The sequence below is a fragment of the Hemitrygon akajei genome, chromosome 3, assembly GCF_048418815.1.
Source record: "Hemitrygon akajei chromosome 3, sHemAka1.3, whole genome shotgun sequence".
Lineage (NCBI taxonomy): Eukaryota > Metazoa > Chordata > Chondrichthyes > Myliobatiformes > Dasyatidae > Hemitrygon > Hemitrygon akajei.
The window spans coordinates 63,863,696-63,879,237 of record NC_133126.1 but is presented as its reverse complement, the minus strand read 5'-3'; the positions used below and the strand labels follow the sequence as shown (position 1 = coordinate 63,879,237).

The 15,542-nt window shown below is 40.2% G+C and overlaps 1 protein-coding gene across 3 annotated transcripts; it reads right to left on the bottom strand.

The window, feature by feature from the left end:
• Positions 1-305: 305 nt before the first annotated feature.
• Positions 306-15,163, bottom strand: sptssa (serine palmitoyltransferase, small subunit A). Of its 3 annotated transcripts, none has more exons than XM_073040029.1 (4): positions 14,864-15,163; positions 12,661-12,944; positions 7,259-7,395; positions 306-976 (listed from the first exon to the last, which is right to left on the bottom strand). In XM_073040029.1, the coding sequence occupies exons 3-4, from the start codon at positions 7,359-7,361 to the stop codon at positions 873-875; spliced, it is 207 nt and encodes a 68-aa protein (XP_072896130.1). In that variant the 5' UTR covers positions 7,362-7,395; positions 12,661-12,944; positions 14,864-15,163; the 3' UTR covers positions 306-872. The 3 variants fall into 3 exon arrangements, with proteins under 3 accessions (XP_072896130.1, XP_072896131.1, XP_072896129.1); XM_073040030.1 differs by lacking the exon at positions 14,864-15,163 and adding an exon at positions 14,332-14,761; XM_073040028.1 differs by lacking the exon at positions 12,661-12,944 and having other exon boundaries at positions 14,864-15,158.
• Between the last annotated feature and the right edge of the window lie 379 nt (positions 15,164-15,542).

Here is a 15,542-nt window from a genome sequence, read left to right as displayed (position 1 = left end):
ACAATAAATAATACCTTTGGCAAACTTTCAAAAACTGGTTAGTTTAACCAACAAATACACATGCAGTCAATCTGTTTACAATATACATACATCATCTATGTCATTTCGAAGTCAACAGTGGAAGATTTGCATGGGTACTTTAATGTGTTAATATAGAAAGTTGAGTTGCATTGTAATTTATCTTACACATGATGAATATTGTCAGAAATAGTAGCATCAAGAATGTGTGTCTTTCTTTACGATTAAGTGGTACTAAATGTACTGGCCAATCTCAAATCTAAATAAACGAAAACAAGGGAAAGTCATCATAGGAATTTTATATTTAATTTTAGGACACCAAAAATATGACATCTATACAAGTCTTTACAGGTGGTCATTTTTAAATGGTATTAAAAATGATACTTCAAAATATGCATCTCATGAAATTCCAACTAGGTGCCAAAAAATTCAAAAAAGTTAAAAATTTAAATTCTCAGACTTTGATATATTATCAAATATGGCATTTTACCAAATATTTAATTAATGAGATCCAAGATATAGTTGAATTACATGTAGAATGTTCTACAATAGTGACATTTATATAAAGATACAATAATGCATTCACAGTGCAATATGCACACTGTAAAAAAAGGCAAGTACTGTTATCAGTAAATACATTAACTAGGTTAACAAGGGCAGTTCAATGTTGAAAGAATGTATATTAAAACAATAAATACAAAACCATGAAATACACTCCATTCTATTTTGGTTGCAAGCTTCTAGTTTTATAATCCATTCAAGCTGATCTTCACCAACATCCTTAGTGCAGTTACTAAATAGAGATCTTCCTACTCCCTTGTGTACTTCCGGTCCTTGGTCCAGGCTTAAGGCAGTCATTGTACAATCTCAAAGTAGTGCAATATTGCCATAATGTGCTGAGGCATGAATACATAACCTGTGTACACAGCCATCCCAACAATAGATATCAATAGGGAGTCTAAGTAGTAATGTTAAGGAACAGAATTTGATAGAAGCATTGCACTCATTACCAAAAATGGATACATGAACTTAAAAGAGACTGTACTGGTCTCAAGTTCTTCTACATTGCCATTTAGGAAGACAATTAAGCATAACAGGAATTTCTAAACAACTATTTTGACTGGAGAACAAAACTTAACAGCAGAAGCAGACTTAGTTTATCAAAACCTATACTACATAAACAAAGATTCTGTAGATGCTGGAAATCCAGAGCAATACACACAATATGCTGAAGGATCAGTCCGCCATACCACCGAACACATCTACACAAAGTGTTGTCACAGGAAAGTGGCATCTATCATCGGGGAATCCCACCACCCAGGATATACTCTCTTCCCATTGCTGCCATTAGGAAGGAGCCTCAGAACTCACACCACCAGATTCAGGAACAGTTATTACCCCTCAACAAAAAGGCTCTTGAACCTGAAAGGATAACTTCACTCACCCTACCACAACCAATGAATTCACTTTCAAGGACTCTTCACCTCATGTTCTTGATATTTATTTTTTTATTATCACTATTTCTTTTTGTATTTCCACCGGTTTTTTTTTGTCACACTTTGAACAAAATGCTGGAGGAACTCAGGCATCTATTGAAAAGAGTAAACAGTTGACATTTCAGGCCAAATCCCTTCATCAGGCCTTATACTACATATTACAATTCTTAAAATGCATATGCCTAACAAATTATAAAGAATTGAACTTCTGGAAATAATTGCTGCAGGGGATGGGGGAAAAAAATCAAATATTTTGAACTTTGTGACATAAGAGACCTCAGTGGAATTAATTCACCTGATATCAACAATATTAAATGTAGTCAGCACTGAAAAAGTATGAGTAAAGTTAAGTTGCCATTACTAGTAAGAAAGTGCTTTGGAAGCTGAAAGGTTTGAAGGTAGGGGATAAATCACATAGACCAGATGGTCTACACACCAGGGTCCTGAAAGGGGTGACTGAAGAGATTGTGGAGACATTAGAATGATCTTTCAAGAATCAATAGATTCTGGTGCAATCCTGGAGGGCTATAAAATTGCAGATCTCTCCACTCTTCCAGGGAGAGAGGCAGAAGAAAATTATAGGCCAGCTGGACTGACCTCAGTGGGTGGGAAGATGTAGGAGTTTATTGCTAATGATGTGGTTTGGGGGTACTTAGGGACACATGATAAAATAGGCCAAAGTCAGCATGGTATCCTTTAGAGGAAATCCTGCCTGACAGATCTGGTGGAATTTTTTGAAGCAAAGGAGAATCGGTGGATGTTGTGCACTAGGATTTTCAAAAGGCCTTTGACAAAGTGCTGCACGAGAGTGATTAAGAAGTTAAGAGACCATAGTATTACAAGAAAGATACTAGCATGGAGAGAAACAGCAAGAAAATTCAAAAATCCACAGTGCAAGGGGACATGGGAGTCCTCGTGCAGGATCCCCTAAGGGTTAATTTACAGGTAGAGTCAGTGGTGAGGAAGGCTAATGAAATGTTAGCATTGATTTAGAGAGAACTAAAATATAAAAAGATGTAATGTTGAGGCTTTGTAAGGCTTCACATGGATTATTGTGAGCAGTTTTTTGGGCCCTTTATCTGAGAAAAGATGTGCTGCTATTGGAGAAGGTTCAGAGGAGGCACACAAGAATGATTTCAGGAACGAAAGGGTTACCATATGAGGACCGATTGATGGCTCCGGGCCTGTACTCTGTGGAATTCAGAAGAATGAGGGGGTTGATCTCATTAAAACCATTGAATGTTGAAACTCCTCAGTAGAATGGATGTTTCCAATAGTTGTGGTGGGAGGTGGGGGTAGTGTACAACCAGACAGCAGAATCAGGTTTATTAACACCAGCATGTGTCATGAAATTTGCTAACTTAAAATGGTATTACTGTGCAGATGCAAATTTCGTGAGCTCAACTACAATGAAGTGCCAGGTGAGAAATTATACAATTTCCTCGAACTCAAATGCTAAACTTTGGAATGTGTGTACTAGACTTTATCAATAGTATCTGACCCAAATGTTAATAACATACAGTGCTTTGTAAAAGTATTAAGCTGCCAATCCTATGCTCACATAAATGTGTATTACAACCAGGGATTTTTATCAATTTAACTGAGAATTTTTATTTGCAAATTAAATGCTCCTCTCCCCGTCCACAGTAGACCCAAAAAACAGGGAAAATTGTAAAACATCAAAAACTCAATTCGAAAACTGAAATGGCAGTTCAAAAGTATTCAACCCCCTTTGCTCAGTAATTAGTTGAACCACCTCCCACAGTTATTACAGCCAGTAGCCTTTTGGATGAGTACTATTAGCATTGCACAATGTGATGGGGCAAGATTTGCCCATTCCTCCTTGCAAAATTGCTCAATATGTGCCTGGTTAGTCAGGGAGCAGTGGTGAACAACAATCTTGAGATCTCGCCAGCTATTCAATCAGGTTAAGGTCAAGACTCTGACATGAATTTTCTTCACTGAAGCCACACAATGGTTGCTCTTGCTGTGCACTTTGGGCCATTGGCCTGCTGAAAGACAAATTTCCTCCCCAATTTAAGCTTTCTAGCAAAGGCCAGCAGGTTTTCAAATCCAGGCTCTCTCTGTATTTAGCACAATTCACCTTCCCATCAATCCTGACCAGATTTCCAGTCCCTGCTGCTGAAAAGCTTCCCCATGGCATGATACTGCATTCACAATACTTTACAGTAGGGATGGAGTTTCCAGTCTGATACGCAGTATTGGATTTATGCCACACATATTGCTTAGTGTTGAGGCCAAAAATTTCCACTTTAGTCTCATCCGACCACAAGACTTTCTTCCACATCTTTACAATATCTTCTAAGTGATGTTTTGCAAAGTCTTGATGGGCAGTTACACTTTTAGTTTTAGCCAGAGCTTCCTCCTTGCCACTCTTCCATAAATATCCCTTTTATGTAAGGTCTTAGAGATTGTGGAATCATGAACTTCACCTCCACTTGCAGTAACTGACTTTTGTGGCTTATTCAGAATGACTCTTAGCATCAGAGTAGTGTCTCTTATAAGTGCCATTCTTCTCCGTCGACTAAGATTAGAGGGGTAGCCTTACCTAAGCAATATGGCTGTGGTTTCATATTTTTGTCCATTTTTCCACAATGGACTGCACTGAGCTCTAAGGTATGTTCAGTGCCTTTGAGATGGCCTTGAACCCATCCCCAGATCTGTGCTTCTCTCTTATCATTTCCCTGACTTGTCTTAAATGTTCCTTTGTCTTCATTTTGATTTGGTTGTTATAAATCTACTACACTGTTGAATCTTACAAAGAGAAGAGGAATTTACTCTTTTGAATTCATTGAAAACAGGTTATCCTACAATTTTCTAAATCAACAAATTAGGTGAGTCAGTAAGTTAATATAGAGTACTGCACCTGAGGAAAGTTAGCGTAATTACAAAAGGGATGAATACTTTTTTTCAGCCTCAATTTTGATTTTTAATGTTTTTAGTACATTTTTGAAAGGTTTGGGAAATTTATTTTTGATTTGGCATGACGCACAATGTTTTGTAGATTAGCTCAAAAAATCTTACTTTAATACATTTTAAATTTAGAAAATGATGCAGTAAAATCTGAAAATAGTTGTGTGTGCTGAATACTTTTTGAGTGCACTGTATACCCCTGAAAATCGAGAAAATACTGCCAGCGACTTAAATATTTCAGTTTTCTACTCAAATCTTCAATATATCTCCTGGTATCACAAACCTTTGAGCTAAGAGGTGGGCACTAAGTTGATTGGCAAAACCTACTGCAGCAGAGGATCCCACCAAATGGCAAACCTGACGAATTATAATAGTTGGTGAAGCCAAGTCACCAAGCCTGAATGGCCTGCCAGAGCCGACTACCAAAACATCTGGCAGGCACCAATACTCTCATTAAATTAATAATTTAATTATTAAATCTATCAAAACAAAAGCACTGGAAAAACAAAGTAAATTACTATTTCACTTCTTCCTTTTCAAACTAACAAGCTCCCTGGCATGCTAGAACAGGATTATTGGGAACAACTTTTCTTCAAAAGGGCAAATTTACTCCATCACAAAATTTCAAGAAGAATCCACAGCCAATGCAATGGAAAATTTCCTGCAAAGAACAGCGTGGGAACTTGAGCTTGAACTTCCACTTGCTTGACACTCTCTAACTTACACACCAGAAAAAGCAAGGAACTGTTTCGACTTCAGCAAAAACATCAGAATAATATTCAAACAATACACACAAAATGCTGGTGGAATGCAGCAGGCCAGGCAGCATCTATAAGGAGAAGCGCTGTCAACGTTTCGGGCCGAGACCCTTCGTCAGGACTAACCGAAAGGAAAGATAGTAAGAGATTTGAAAGTAGTGGGGGGAGGGGGAAATGCAAAATGATAGGAGAAGACCGGAGGGGGTGGGATGAAGCTAAGAGCTGGAAAGTTGATTGGCGAAAGTGATACAGAGCTGGAGAAGATATCTACTGATATCTACTATAAGCCTACAGACTCTCACAGCTACCTGGACTATTCCTCTTCCCACCTTGTGTCTTGCAAAAATGCTATCCCCTTCTCACAATTCCTCCACCTCCGCCGCATCTGCTCTCAGGATGAGGCTTTTCATTCCAGGATGAAGGAGATGTCTTCCTTTTTTAAACAAAGGGGCTTCCCTTCTTCCACCATCAACTCTGCTCTCAAACGCATCTCTCCCATTTCCCGCACATTTGCCCTCACCCCATCCGCCTGCCACCCCACTCGGGATAGGGTTCCCCTTGTCCTCACCTACCACCCCACCAGCCTCCAGGTCCAACGTATAATTCTCCATAACTTCCGCCACCTCCAACGGGATCTCACTACCAAGCACATCTTTCCCTTCCCCCCCCTTTCTGCAGGGATCGCTCCCTACACGACTCCCTTGTCCACTCATGCCCCCCCAATTCCTTCCCACCAATCTCCCTCCTGGCACTTATCCTTGTAAACGAAACAAGTGCTACATCTGCCCTTACACTTCCTCCCTCACCACCATTCAGGGCCCCAGACAGTCCTTCCAGGTGAGGCGACACTTCACCTGTGAGTCGGCTGGTGTGGTATACTGCGTCCGGTGCTCCCGGTGTGGCCTTTTATATATTGGTGAGACCCGACGCAGACCGGAAGTCCATTTCACTGAACACCTACACTAGGTCCGCCAGAGAAAGCAGGATCTCCCAGTGGCCACACATTTTAATTCCACGTCCCATTCCCATTCCCATGGCCTCCTCTACTGTCAAAATGAATCCAAACTCAGGTTGGAGGAACAACACCTTATATACCTGCTGGGTAGCCTCCAACCTGATGGCATGAACACTGACTTCTCTAACTTCCGTTAATGCCCCTCCTCCCCTTCTTACCCTATCCCTGACATATTTAGTTGTTTGTTGTTTTTTTCTCTCTCTCTCTACCCATCACCCTGCCTGTTCTCCATCTCACTCTGGTGCTACCCCCCCCCCCCCTCTTTCTCCCGAGGCCTTCCGTCCCATGATCCTTTCCCTTCTCCAGCTCTGTATCACTTTCGCCAATCACCTTTCCAGCTCTTAGCTTCATCCCGCCCCCCTGGTCTTCTCCTATCATTTCGCATTTCCCCCTCCCCCCACTACTTTCAAATCTCTTACTATCTTTCCTTTCGGTTAGTCCTGACGAAGGGTCTCAGCCTGAAACGTCGACAGTGCTTCTCCTTATAGATGCTGCCTGGCCTGCTGTGTTTCACCAGCATTTTTTGTGTGTAGTTTGAATTTCCAGCATCTGCAGATTTCCTCATTTTTTTTCAGAATAATATTACTGGCTACAGCATTGTCAGAAGATTTAGGGATTAAAATAAAAAGAGCCAAAGTGCCTGTTTCAGTTCTTCACGAGATATCCTGAAGGACATGTTAAATTGGAACACACACTAGTTTAAAAAAATTACAATTGGTAATAAGAGGCCTTTAAAGACATCGCTCAGTATTTCACAAGCTACCATCATAAGCAAAGGTAATATTCAAAAAAGGTCTTACCCAATCCACTTTGTACTTTCAGACAAAGTCCATGATACTGTCTGTAACAAATGTTGGTTGATTACTTTAAGTGCTACTCTTGCTATTCTTGCTCTTCAGTTCGTTGAACATTTTTTTTTAAAAGCCTTTGATGTTCAAGGACATGCACATTTATTGTTGACAAAGCGTTTTGCGTAATTTGCTTCCTGCTTTTAAACCTTACACAAACAAAATGACAAACACAGTTTGGAAGGATACTGAATATGGTCCTTTCCCAAGGTTCAAGCATATATAGTGCTGTAACCAACAGGTATTGATAGTAAAGCCAAGACATCTGTTTCCACGCTGTCCCCAGTGCCATGGTCACTGCTTTGGATTCCTCCAAAGATTGCAAGCTAGAGAAAACAGACATATTAATGAGTACTGTAGTCCATTTACTGTGCCAACTACTTTATGAAGCTACATTATTTCAATCCAAAATAATGCAACTTCTGTGCAAAGCAAAACAAAAGGAAGTTAATTTTGGTTAAAATTGGGAGAGACAAATAACAACAAGTAACATCATGAAATCCCATTAGAAATGCTTGTTCCAAAATAAAAATGTTGCTTCTAAATACCACAGGAACAAGTGTGCATCTGAACATATATTCCAAAGATATTTGCATATGGTTTAAATCATCACAAGCTGTGAATCAAATCTTCAACCTACTGGAAAATCAGATTTAATATCACTGGCATATGTCATGATACTGTATTTGTTTTATGGTGGCACTAAATGGCAATACATAAAAAAACTACAAATACTGTATACATGAAACTTAAAGTAGTGCACAAAGAGAGGGAAAAATACTGAGGTAGTGTCCATAGGTTCATTGTCCATTCAGAAATCTGATGACAGAGGGGAAGAAGCTGTACCTGAAATGTTGAGTATGTCTTCAGTGTACCTCCTCCCTGATAGTAGCTATAAGAGGGAATGTCTGGGTTGATCAGATCATTGATGATGGATGTTGAGTTTGAAGCATCACCTTTTGAAGGAGTCCTTGATGGTAGTGCCCATAATGGAGCTGGCAAAACTTACAACTTCCTGCAGCCTTTTCCAATCCTGTGCAGTGGCCTCTCCATACCAGACGGTGATGCAACCAGTTAGAATGCTCTCCACGGTATATCTGTAGAAATTTGTGAGTCTTTGGTGGCAAAACAGTCTTATCTTCCATTTATCCCCGAGTTCTGACCTTTACGAACAACACTGTCACATGACAAATCATGGAACAAAGAAACAAACCCTTGTGCCCTCCACATCTACGCCAAGTACCTATCAATATTAAACCTGTTCACTACAGCCTGTCAAGCCTTGGCAATTCAAGAGCTAGTGTGGGTGCTGTTTAAATACTATGAGAGCATCTGCTCCCAAACTGTGTTTCAGACTGCAATACATACACTAGATAATGAGGATAAGTATCCCCTCTGCCTTCTTCAATGCCCCATCTATCTATGCTGCCACCTTTGCAATTGTAAATTACTGTTCCTCAAAACTCCCTCAGAACCTGCTAGGCCCTTTCCTTATTGGATCCCCATCCCAACAAATTGCATCATCTCACGCATATCAGCATTAAATTCCCTGCCCATTTTACCAGCAGATCAGTAACATTCTGTAGCCTGAGTACCCTGCTCACCATCAACAACATTAGTACTTTTCATCAATTCCTCCGAAGTTTGCATTAATTATGTTTACACAAAATGTCCGTATACATTTGCTACCACTATTATTGGTGCTGATGCTTCAAGTATTTCCTACATCCTGCAACTGGAGGAAAATCACATCATAGCCATCACATCTTAGCAGGTCAGAGAGAAAAGAGCAAGAAAATCCCAATCACCATATGCTGGCAATAGTAAATGTGGCTCCTAACTGAAGGGTGAATATAGAATCAGAAGAGGACTGCAATCAATGAAGATATATATGCATGTCAAGAGCCAGAAAACAAAGCTGTGTACGTATTTGCTCCCAATTATGAAGTCACATTTTCCATCTGTAGAACTTTCCACAGACTTCTCAGTAGTCACGTTCACCTTGCATACTTGTGTTTGGGAGACAGAAGTGGGTCGATTTTAGGCTACATACCTACATTATTGAACAACATTAAGATTGGTAAAGGCTTCCAGATCAACTAAAATAAAAGACTCCAGATTATGTGCTTTGCATTTTTTTAAAATACAAGTCCTATTTATATCTATTTGCTCCCATTCTCCAACTTTCTGTAGTTATATTATACCCTTGAAATACTGTACATGCAATTCCAATGCAGCTTTAAAATGTAACAACTTGCACCTATTGACATAATTTAACAGAGAGTAACACACAGTAGTATAAAAAGCCTTCACCCCCCCCCCCCCACCTCCTGAAGTTTTCATATTTTGTTTTACAACATTCAATCACAATGGATTTAATTTGGCTTTTTTTGACACTGATCAAAAGAAAAATACTATCTTGTCAAAGTGAAAACAGATCTCTACACAGCGATCTAAATTAATTACAAATATAAAACACAACATAATTGATTGCATATGTATTCACTCCTCCCCCCTCCGTAATATGACACACCAAATCATCACTGGTGCAGCCAACTGGTTTTAGAAGTCAGTTAATTAGTTAGAGATCACCCGTGTCAATCAAAGTGTTTCAATTGACTGTAGTAAAAATACACCCGTATCTGGAAGGTCCAACTGCTGGTGAGTCAGTATCCCGTCAAAAACTACAGCATGAAGACAAAAGAACACTCCAAGCAACTCTGCAAGAAAGTTAATGAAAAGCACACGTCTGGAGATGGATACAAGAAAGCTTCCAAGTCACTGAATATCCCTTGGAGTACAGTTAAGTCAATCATCAAGAAATGGAAAGAATATGGCACGGCTGTAAATCTGCCTAGAGCAGGTCATCCTCAAAGACGGAGTGACCGTGCAAGGACTAGTGAGGTGGTCACCAGAGACCTACAACTCTGGAAGAGTTACAAGCTTCAGTGGCTGAGATAGGAGAGACTGCACATACAACAAATGTTGCCCGGGTGTTTTACCAGTCACAGCTTTATGGGAGAGTGGCAAAGAGAAAGCTACTATTGAAAAAAAAACCACGCATGAAATCTCAGCTAGAGTTTGCCAGGAAGCAGGTGGGAGACTCTGAAGTCTGCTGGAAAAAGGTTTTATGATCTGTTGAAACCAAAATTGAGCTTTTTGGCCATCAGACTAAACATTATATTTGGCATAAGCCAAATACCATGAAGCATGGTGTTGGCTGCATAATGCTGTGGGGATACTTCAGTGCAGCAGGACCTGGAAGGCTTGTGAAGGTGGAGAGTAAAACGAATGCAGAAAAATACAGGGAAATCCTGGAAGAAAACCTGATACGGTCTGCAAAAGAACTGCAACTTGGGAGAATTTGTTTTCCAGCAAGAAAATGACCCCAAGTGTAAAGCCAAAGCTACACAGGAATGGCTTAAAAACAACAAAGTCAATACCCTAGAATGAGAATTTGTGGCTGGACTTGAAAAGGGCTGTTCACTCACGATCCCCCTGCAATCTGATAGAGCTTGAGCAATTTTGTAAAGAAGAATGGGGGAAAATGGCAGTGTCTAGATGTGCAAAGCTGATAAAGACCTATCCACACAGACTCAAGACAGTAATTGCTGCCAAAGGTACATCTACTAAATACTGACTTGAAGGGGGTGAATACTTATGCAAACAATTCTTTTGTCTTATATTTATAATGTAGATACTTTATAGAGATCACTTTTACAGAAAAGTCTTTTTCTGTTGACCAGTGAAAAAAAAGTGATTCAATGTTGTAAAACAACAAAATATGAAAACTTCCAGGGGGTGGGGGGGGGGGGGGGGGCAGATGAACTTTTTAAATCGGCAGTGTAATATTTAAAACAATTCAGTTCCATAACTGCTCAACAAAGAGCGAACTTCAAGAGGAACGAATAGGACCACCTTCTCAAGGGCAACTAGAGACAAGCAATAAATGCTAGCTTAGCTGGTGATGCCCACATCCCATAAATGAATTTTTAAAACATATAAATAAAACCTTCCCTGTTGTGGCCCAAAAGTGATTCTAGTCAAATCAATGTTGTTGATCATTCTCAGTTCAGGGTCAGTTTGGGATGGGCAATAAATCTAGGCATTACCTGTGCACTCATCTGCATAACCTGAACAGATTATTAGCTTTAAATGCGAAAGTTAGATTTGCTTCTGTCTACTGTCTAATAAGTATTTGGAAAATGTCACAGATCACCAATGATTTCAATGACATGTGAGGGCAAAATGATTTATTAATGTTCTTAGATCTAAAGAAAACTTCCCACATTGGAAAGGAATATGTTTAAAGAAAGCATATTAGACAATAAAATGAAAGAAAAATATCAGGCTGACAAAAGGCACAGCAGAGCATCTATTCCTGGACCCAACCTATTGATGCAAACAAGAAGAATGCACGTCAGCGCCTCTACTTCATTAGGAGTTTGAAGAGATATGGTACGTCACTAAAAACTCCTACACTAAATCTCTTCAGGTGTATGGTGTACATTCTGACTGGCTGCATCACAGTCTGGTGTGGAGCCTCAATAGGATGCAGAGCTAGTTCAATCACAGGCACAACTTTCCCTGTCACCAAGGACACCTTTAAGAGGATAGCATACATCATTAAAGATGCTCACCATTTGGGGGCATGCCCTTTTCACCTTGCTACCATTGGGAAGTGGTACAGGACCCTGAAGACCAACACTCAACATTTCAAAAACAGCTTCTTGCCCTCTGCCACCAGATTTCAGAATGGCCCAGGAACACTAACTTATAACTGCTCATTTGCATTATTTTTAGTAATTTATGTCTTACACTGTACTGCTTCCACAAATCAGCAAATTTCACAACATGTCAGTAATAATAAACTTAATTCTGATACGAAACATATAGAAGTGATCCAAAAAAAGGAATGAGGCCTACATAAAAAGGAGAACAAGCAAAAAATATTTCATAAACATAAGTGAAAGGCTGGTCAAAGAGTGATAAGGGCAGCTAGAAAGCAAAGGAGAGGTACTAAATACACCTTGCATTGGTCTTTACTGGAGAAAGATGTTGCTGATACAGCAAAGAACAAAGCAAGTATTTAAAAGATTGCCTATATTCAAAATGGATGGGGAAACAAAACACCTTGTCTGAGCCAGATGCATCCCAGGTAAATGCTAAACAATCTTTGATCCTGCTTTGCCCTGAGATGGTACAAAAAGACAGGAAGATTTCAGGTGTAATCCTTCTAAGAAAAATATAGGCCAGTAGGTCCAACTGCTGTGATGCGGTGTTGTTTTGACAAAATAATCAGGGATCAAATGTAGTGGAACTTAAAAACCAAAACCCAAGCCAAACACAAACAACTTGTGCCATTGCCTGACCCATAGGATTACAAATACATTTCTGAAATGCAAATAGTATTGCAATAATTGAGCTCTTTGACATTACTAACTGTGCTCATAAGGGTAGTGTAACATGGATGTTAAAAAGCACTGATGAAATGCAACAGTAGACTGCCGGCAAAATTAAAGCCTACAGAGTTAAAGGTACAGCAATCACACAAACATACAAACAGCTATTTTTAAAAAAGGTTGCTTTACCTTTTTGGACAGAATTACTAGACCACCATTCTTGTTGGCATATATTAGATGATATTCGAGGTGTGGAGTAGAATTCCAAATAAAATGAAGCTGAGGGTGTGTAGCAAGGAATGAAATGGATGCAAGAGATATCAGGATGGCCCATGTCATCTGGCAAAATGAGCAACTGTACACAGATCTGTTCTTGCACCCCTATTAAAGCAATACAACTTAAATAAGGATGCAAAAACAGATGGGATATATGCTCAAAATATCTTTGAAGATGGCAGGAAATGTTGGGGAAGCTATTAAAGAAAAACAGAAGTTATCCAGAGTTAGACCAGAATTGACCAAAATACTTCAGCTGAGTATCACACATTAATAAAGATTAAGGCCCAGGCTGAATGCAAAATAAATTTACTTGAATGACAACAGGAACTTTGTTCATATAGAAAGAATAGGGAAGGTGTGATTGTTTACTTAGTCACTGCTCCAAGGAGAAAACTTAGAGACCATGTAGAAATTATTTCCTATGGCAGAAGTGTCAGTAGCCATCAGTAACAAAAAGGCAAAATTTAAAAGTGATCTAAAACGTGCTTCAAGGAAAATGTTAGGAAATGTTATAGAATAAAAGGGGTGAATACTCAGTTTAAATGGAAAGGCGTTTACAGAGAATCAATGAAATAGTTCAGCCAAAAGGCCTTTTTTTACATTATATCATTCTCTGATCACATTATTACTGGAAATTCAGATTTTTGCATTGTTAAAATCAAGCTTTTACAAGTTTAAAAAATACAACTATCCATTTGAAAGTTGCATTGGACAAAATTAGTACCTTGCAGTTAGTGTGCATTATTCAGTTATGTCAAAAACTCATTGTATTTAAAGAGGTCTCCACCCAAGAACTCAATTAGCAACTTTCCATTCTTCCCAGCAGGTTACTCTTGTTTTGTCAGAATATGGTCTCATACCATTGCTTTTGTGATGCATTAGCACTCGTGTGTTGGATACAATGTGCAAAATTAGCTGCATTTCAAAGCTGGGCAAATCTAAAATCTAACTGCCAATTTGAAATTTAGAATGTTCATAATCAATGATTACAACTAAAAGTTGGAATGTATAACTAACATATCTCCAGTAGGCAATAAAATATCATTCTTCTTGTTGGAAGTGCATTCACTCCTGATCAATTTAGAAGCATCCTTCAAATGTTGAAGCCTAGAACTGGTGGCCATGTCTTTTGTTTCAGCACAATAACAGCTGCAAGCTTTTAATTTTCAATAGGACCTTACACTTGTATTTTATAACCACACCATTGAAATCGTCCATTAGTCAAAAAAAAGCAACATTATCATTCTGAGCCATATACTAGGCCATATATTTAAATAGCCTCCCTAGGCAGGGAAGAGAGATAAAATACATTTAGGTCTGCTAAGTAATGAAAATGTAACTTCAGTCACCGATTTTACTGCCACTTCTATCCTTTCATAACTTATTGATACAGATGCCAATTATATTTGAATCACAATTACTCTATTCTAAAAAGCAATAACCTCCATCATATCCTGCCCACTATTTAAAAGAATCGCATACACCATTTTCTCCCACACCCACATTACTAGTTTGCTTCCGTTGCACATTAAAATACTCATGCAAAATTCTGTACATTTAAACGCACATAGGTGGACTTACATTTTTAGGAGAAATGTTATTTCTGATTCTAAATATGTACAGGAATTTTGTGGCGTAGGGGATTCAGAGAGAAGCTACATTCGAAGGCAGTTAAGTAGTCCATAGAATCAATACCAAGATAGTAGCGCAATCTATCAGTCTCATCCCCCATTTCTCAAACACCAATCCAGTTCGCTTAAAGAACATAGCCACCCCGTCAGAGTGCAAGACCAACGAGTCAGGTCCAGAGGCGCGACCGACCCACATTGCTGCCCCTCAACGACATGCAATGCCACAGCAAACGACGGAGCCGGAGCGGGCTGTCACAGCCGCCTCCCCCTCCTTGTTCACCAACTGCGCTGGCAGGGTGGAGGGGGAGCCAAACATCCTGTCAAAGGCCGGCGGTGTCCCGGTTACCTCAGCCCCAGGAGCGGCACCGCCCGCCCTGGGCCCAAAGCTTCCCTCACACCGGCGCCCGTCTTCCACCGACCGGGGACACCGACGACGACCAGCGGCAGCTTGGGCCGCGAATCCGGAGCTACAGCGACATTACCTGCGCCACTACCCGTCTCGCAGCGACCTGAGCCGAGATACGCCGCTTGGACTGGCTCTCCCGTCGAGCGCGGCTCCGCTTGCTACGCCCTCTGCGGCCGCACGGCGACAGCGCCCAACAATAACCTGTTGCCGCGGCAATGGAGAGAAGCTAAACGAGCAATTAGTGATTCGCAGCGAGCAGCCTCGTCAGTCCTGAGACAGGGATTGTATTAAATGCCCCCAAATAGTGAGCAGCAATTAGAAGAATAAATATGCCGAGAGATTGTGCTCCGCTGTAAAAATGACTTCTCGTCGTAGGTGACTGTAACTTCCCCAACATAGACTGGGACTGCCATTCTGTTCAAGGCCACTAGGGAGAGGGCAAAGCTCGACACACTCTTGAATAATAGGGGAAGGTGACAGTGGAGGAGCACTCTGGGACAAGTGACCATCGTTCGATTAGGCTTCAAATGGAAGTGAAAAGGGGCGAAACAGATCCACAAGTTCAAGTTCCAAACTGGGCAAGGCGAATTTTGGGAGCATGAAACAGAAGCTTGCAAAGATTGGAAGAGGATGTTTGTGGCCAAAAGGACCATGACACCATAATATGCATATTACAGAACAAAACATTTAAAGCGCTGCGCAGTCTTCAGGCCATGTAAAAACTTCCTGCTCAGAGCAATGGTTGGTCCACACAG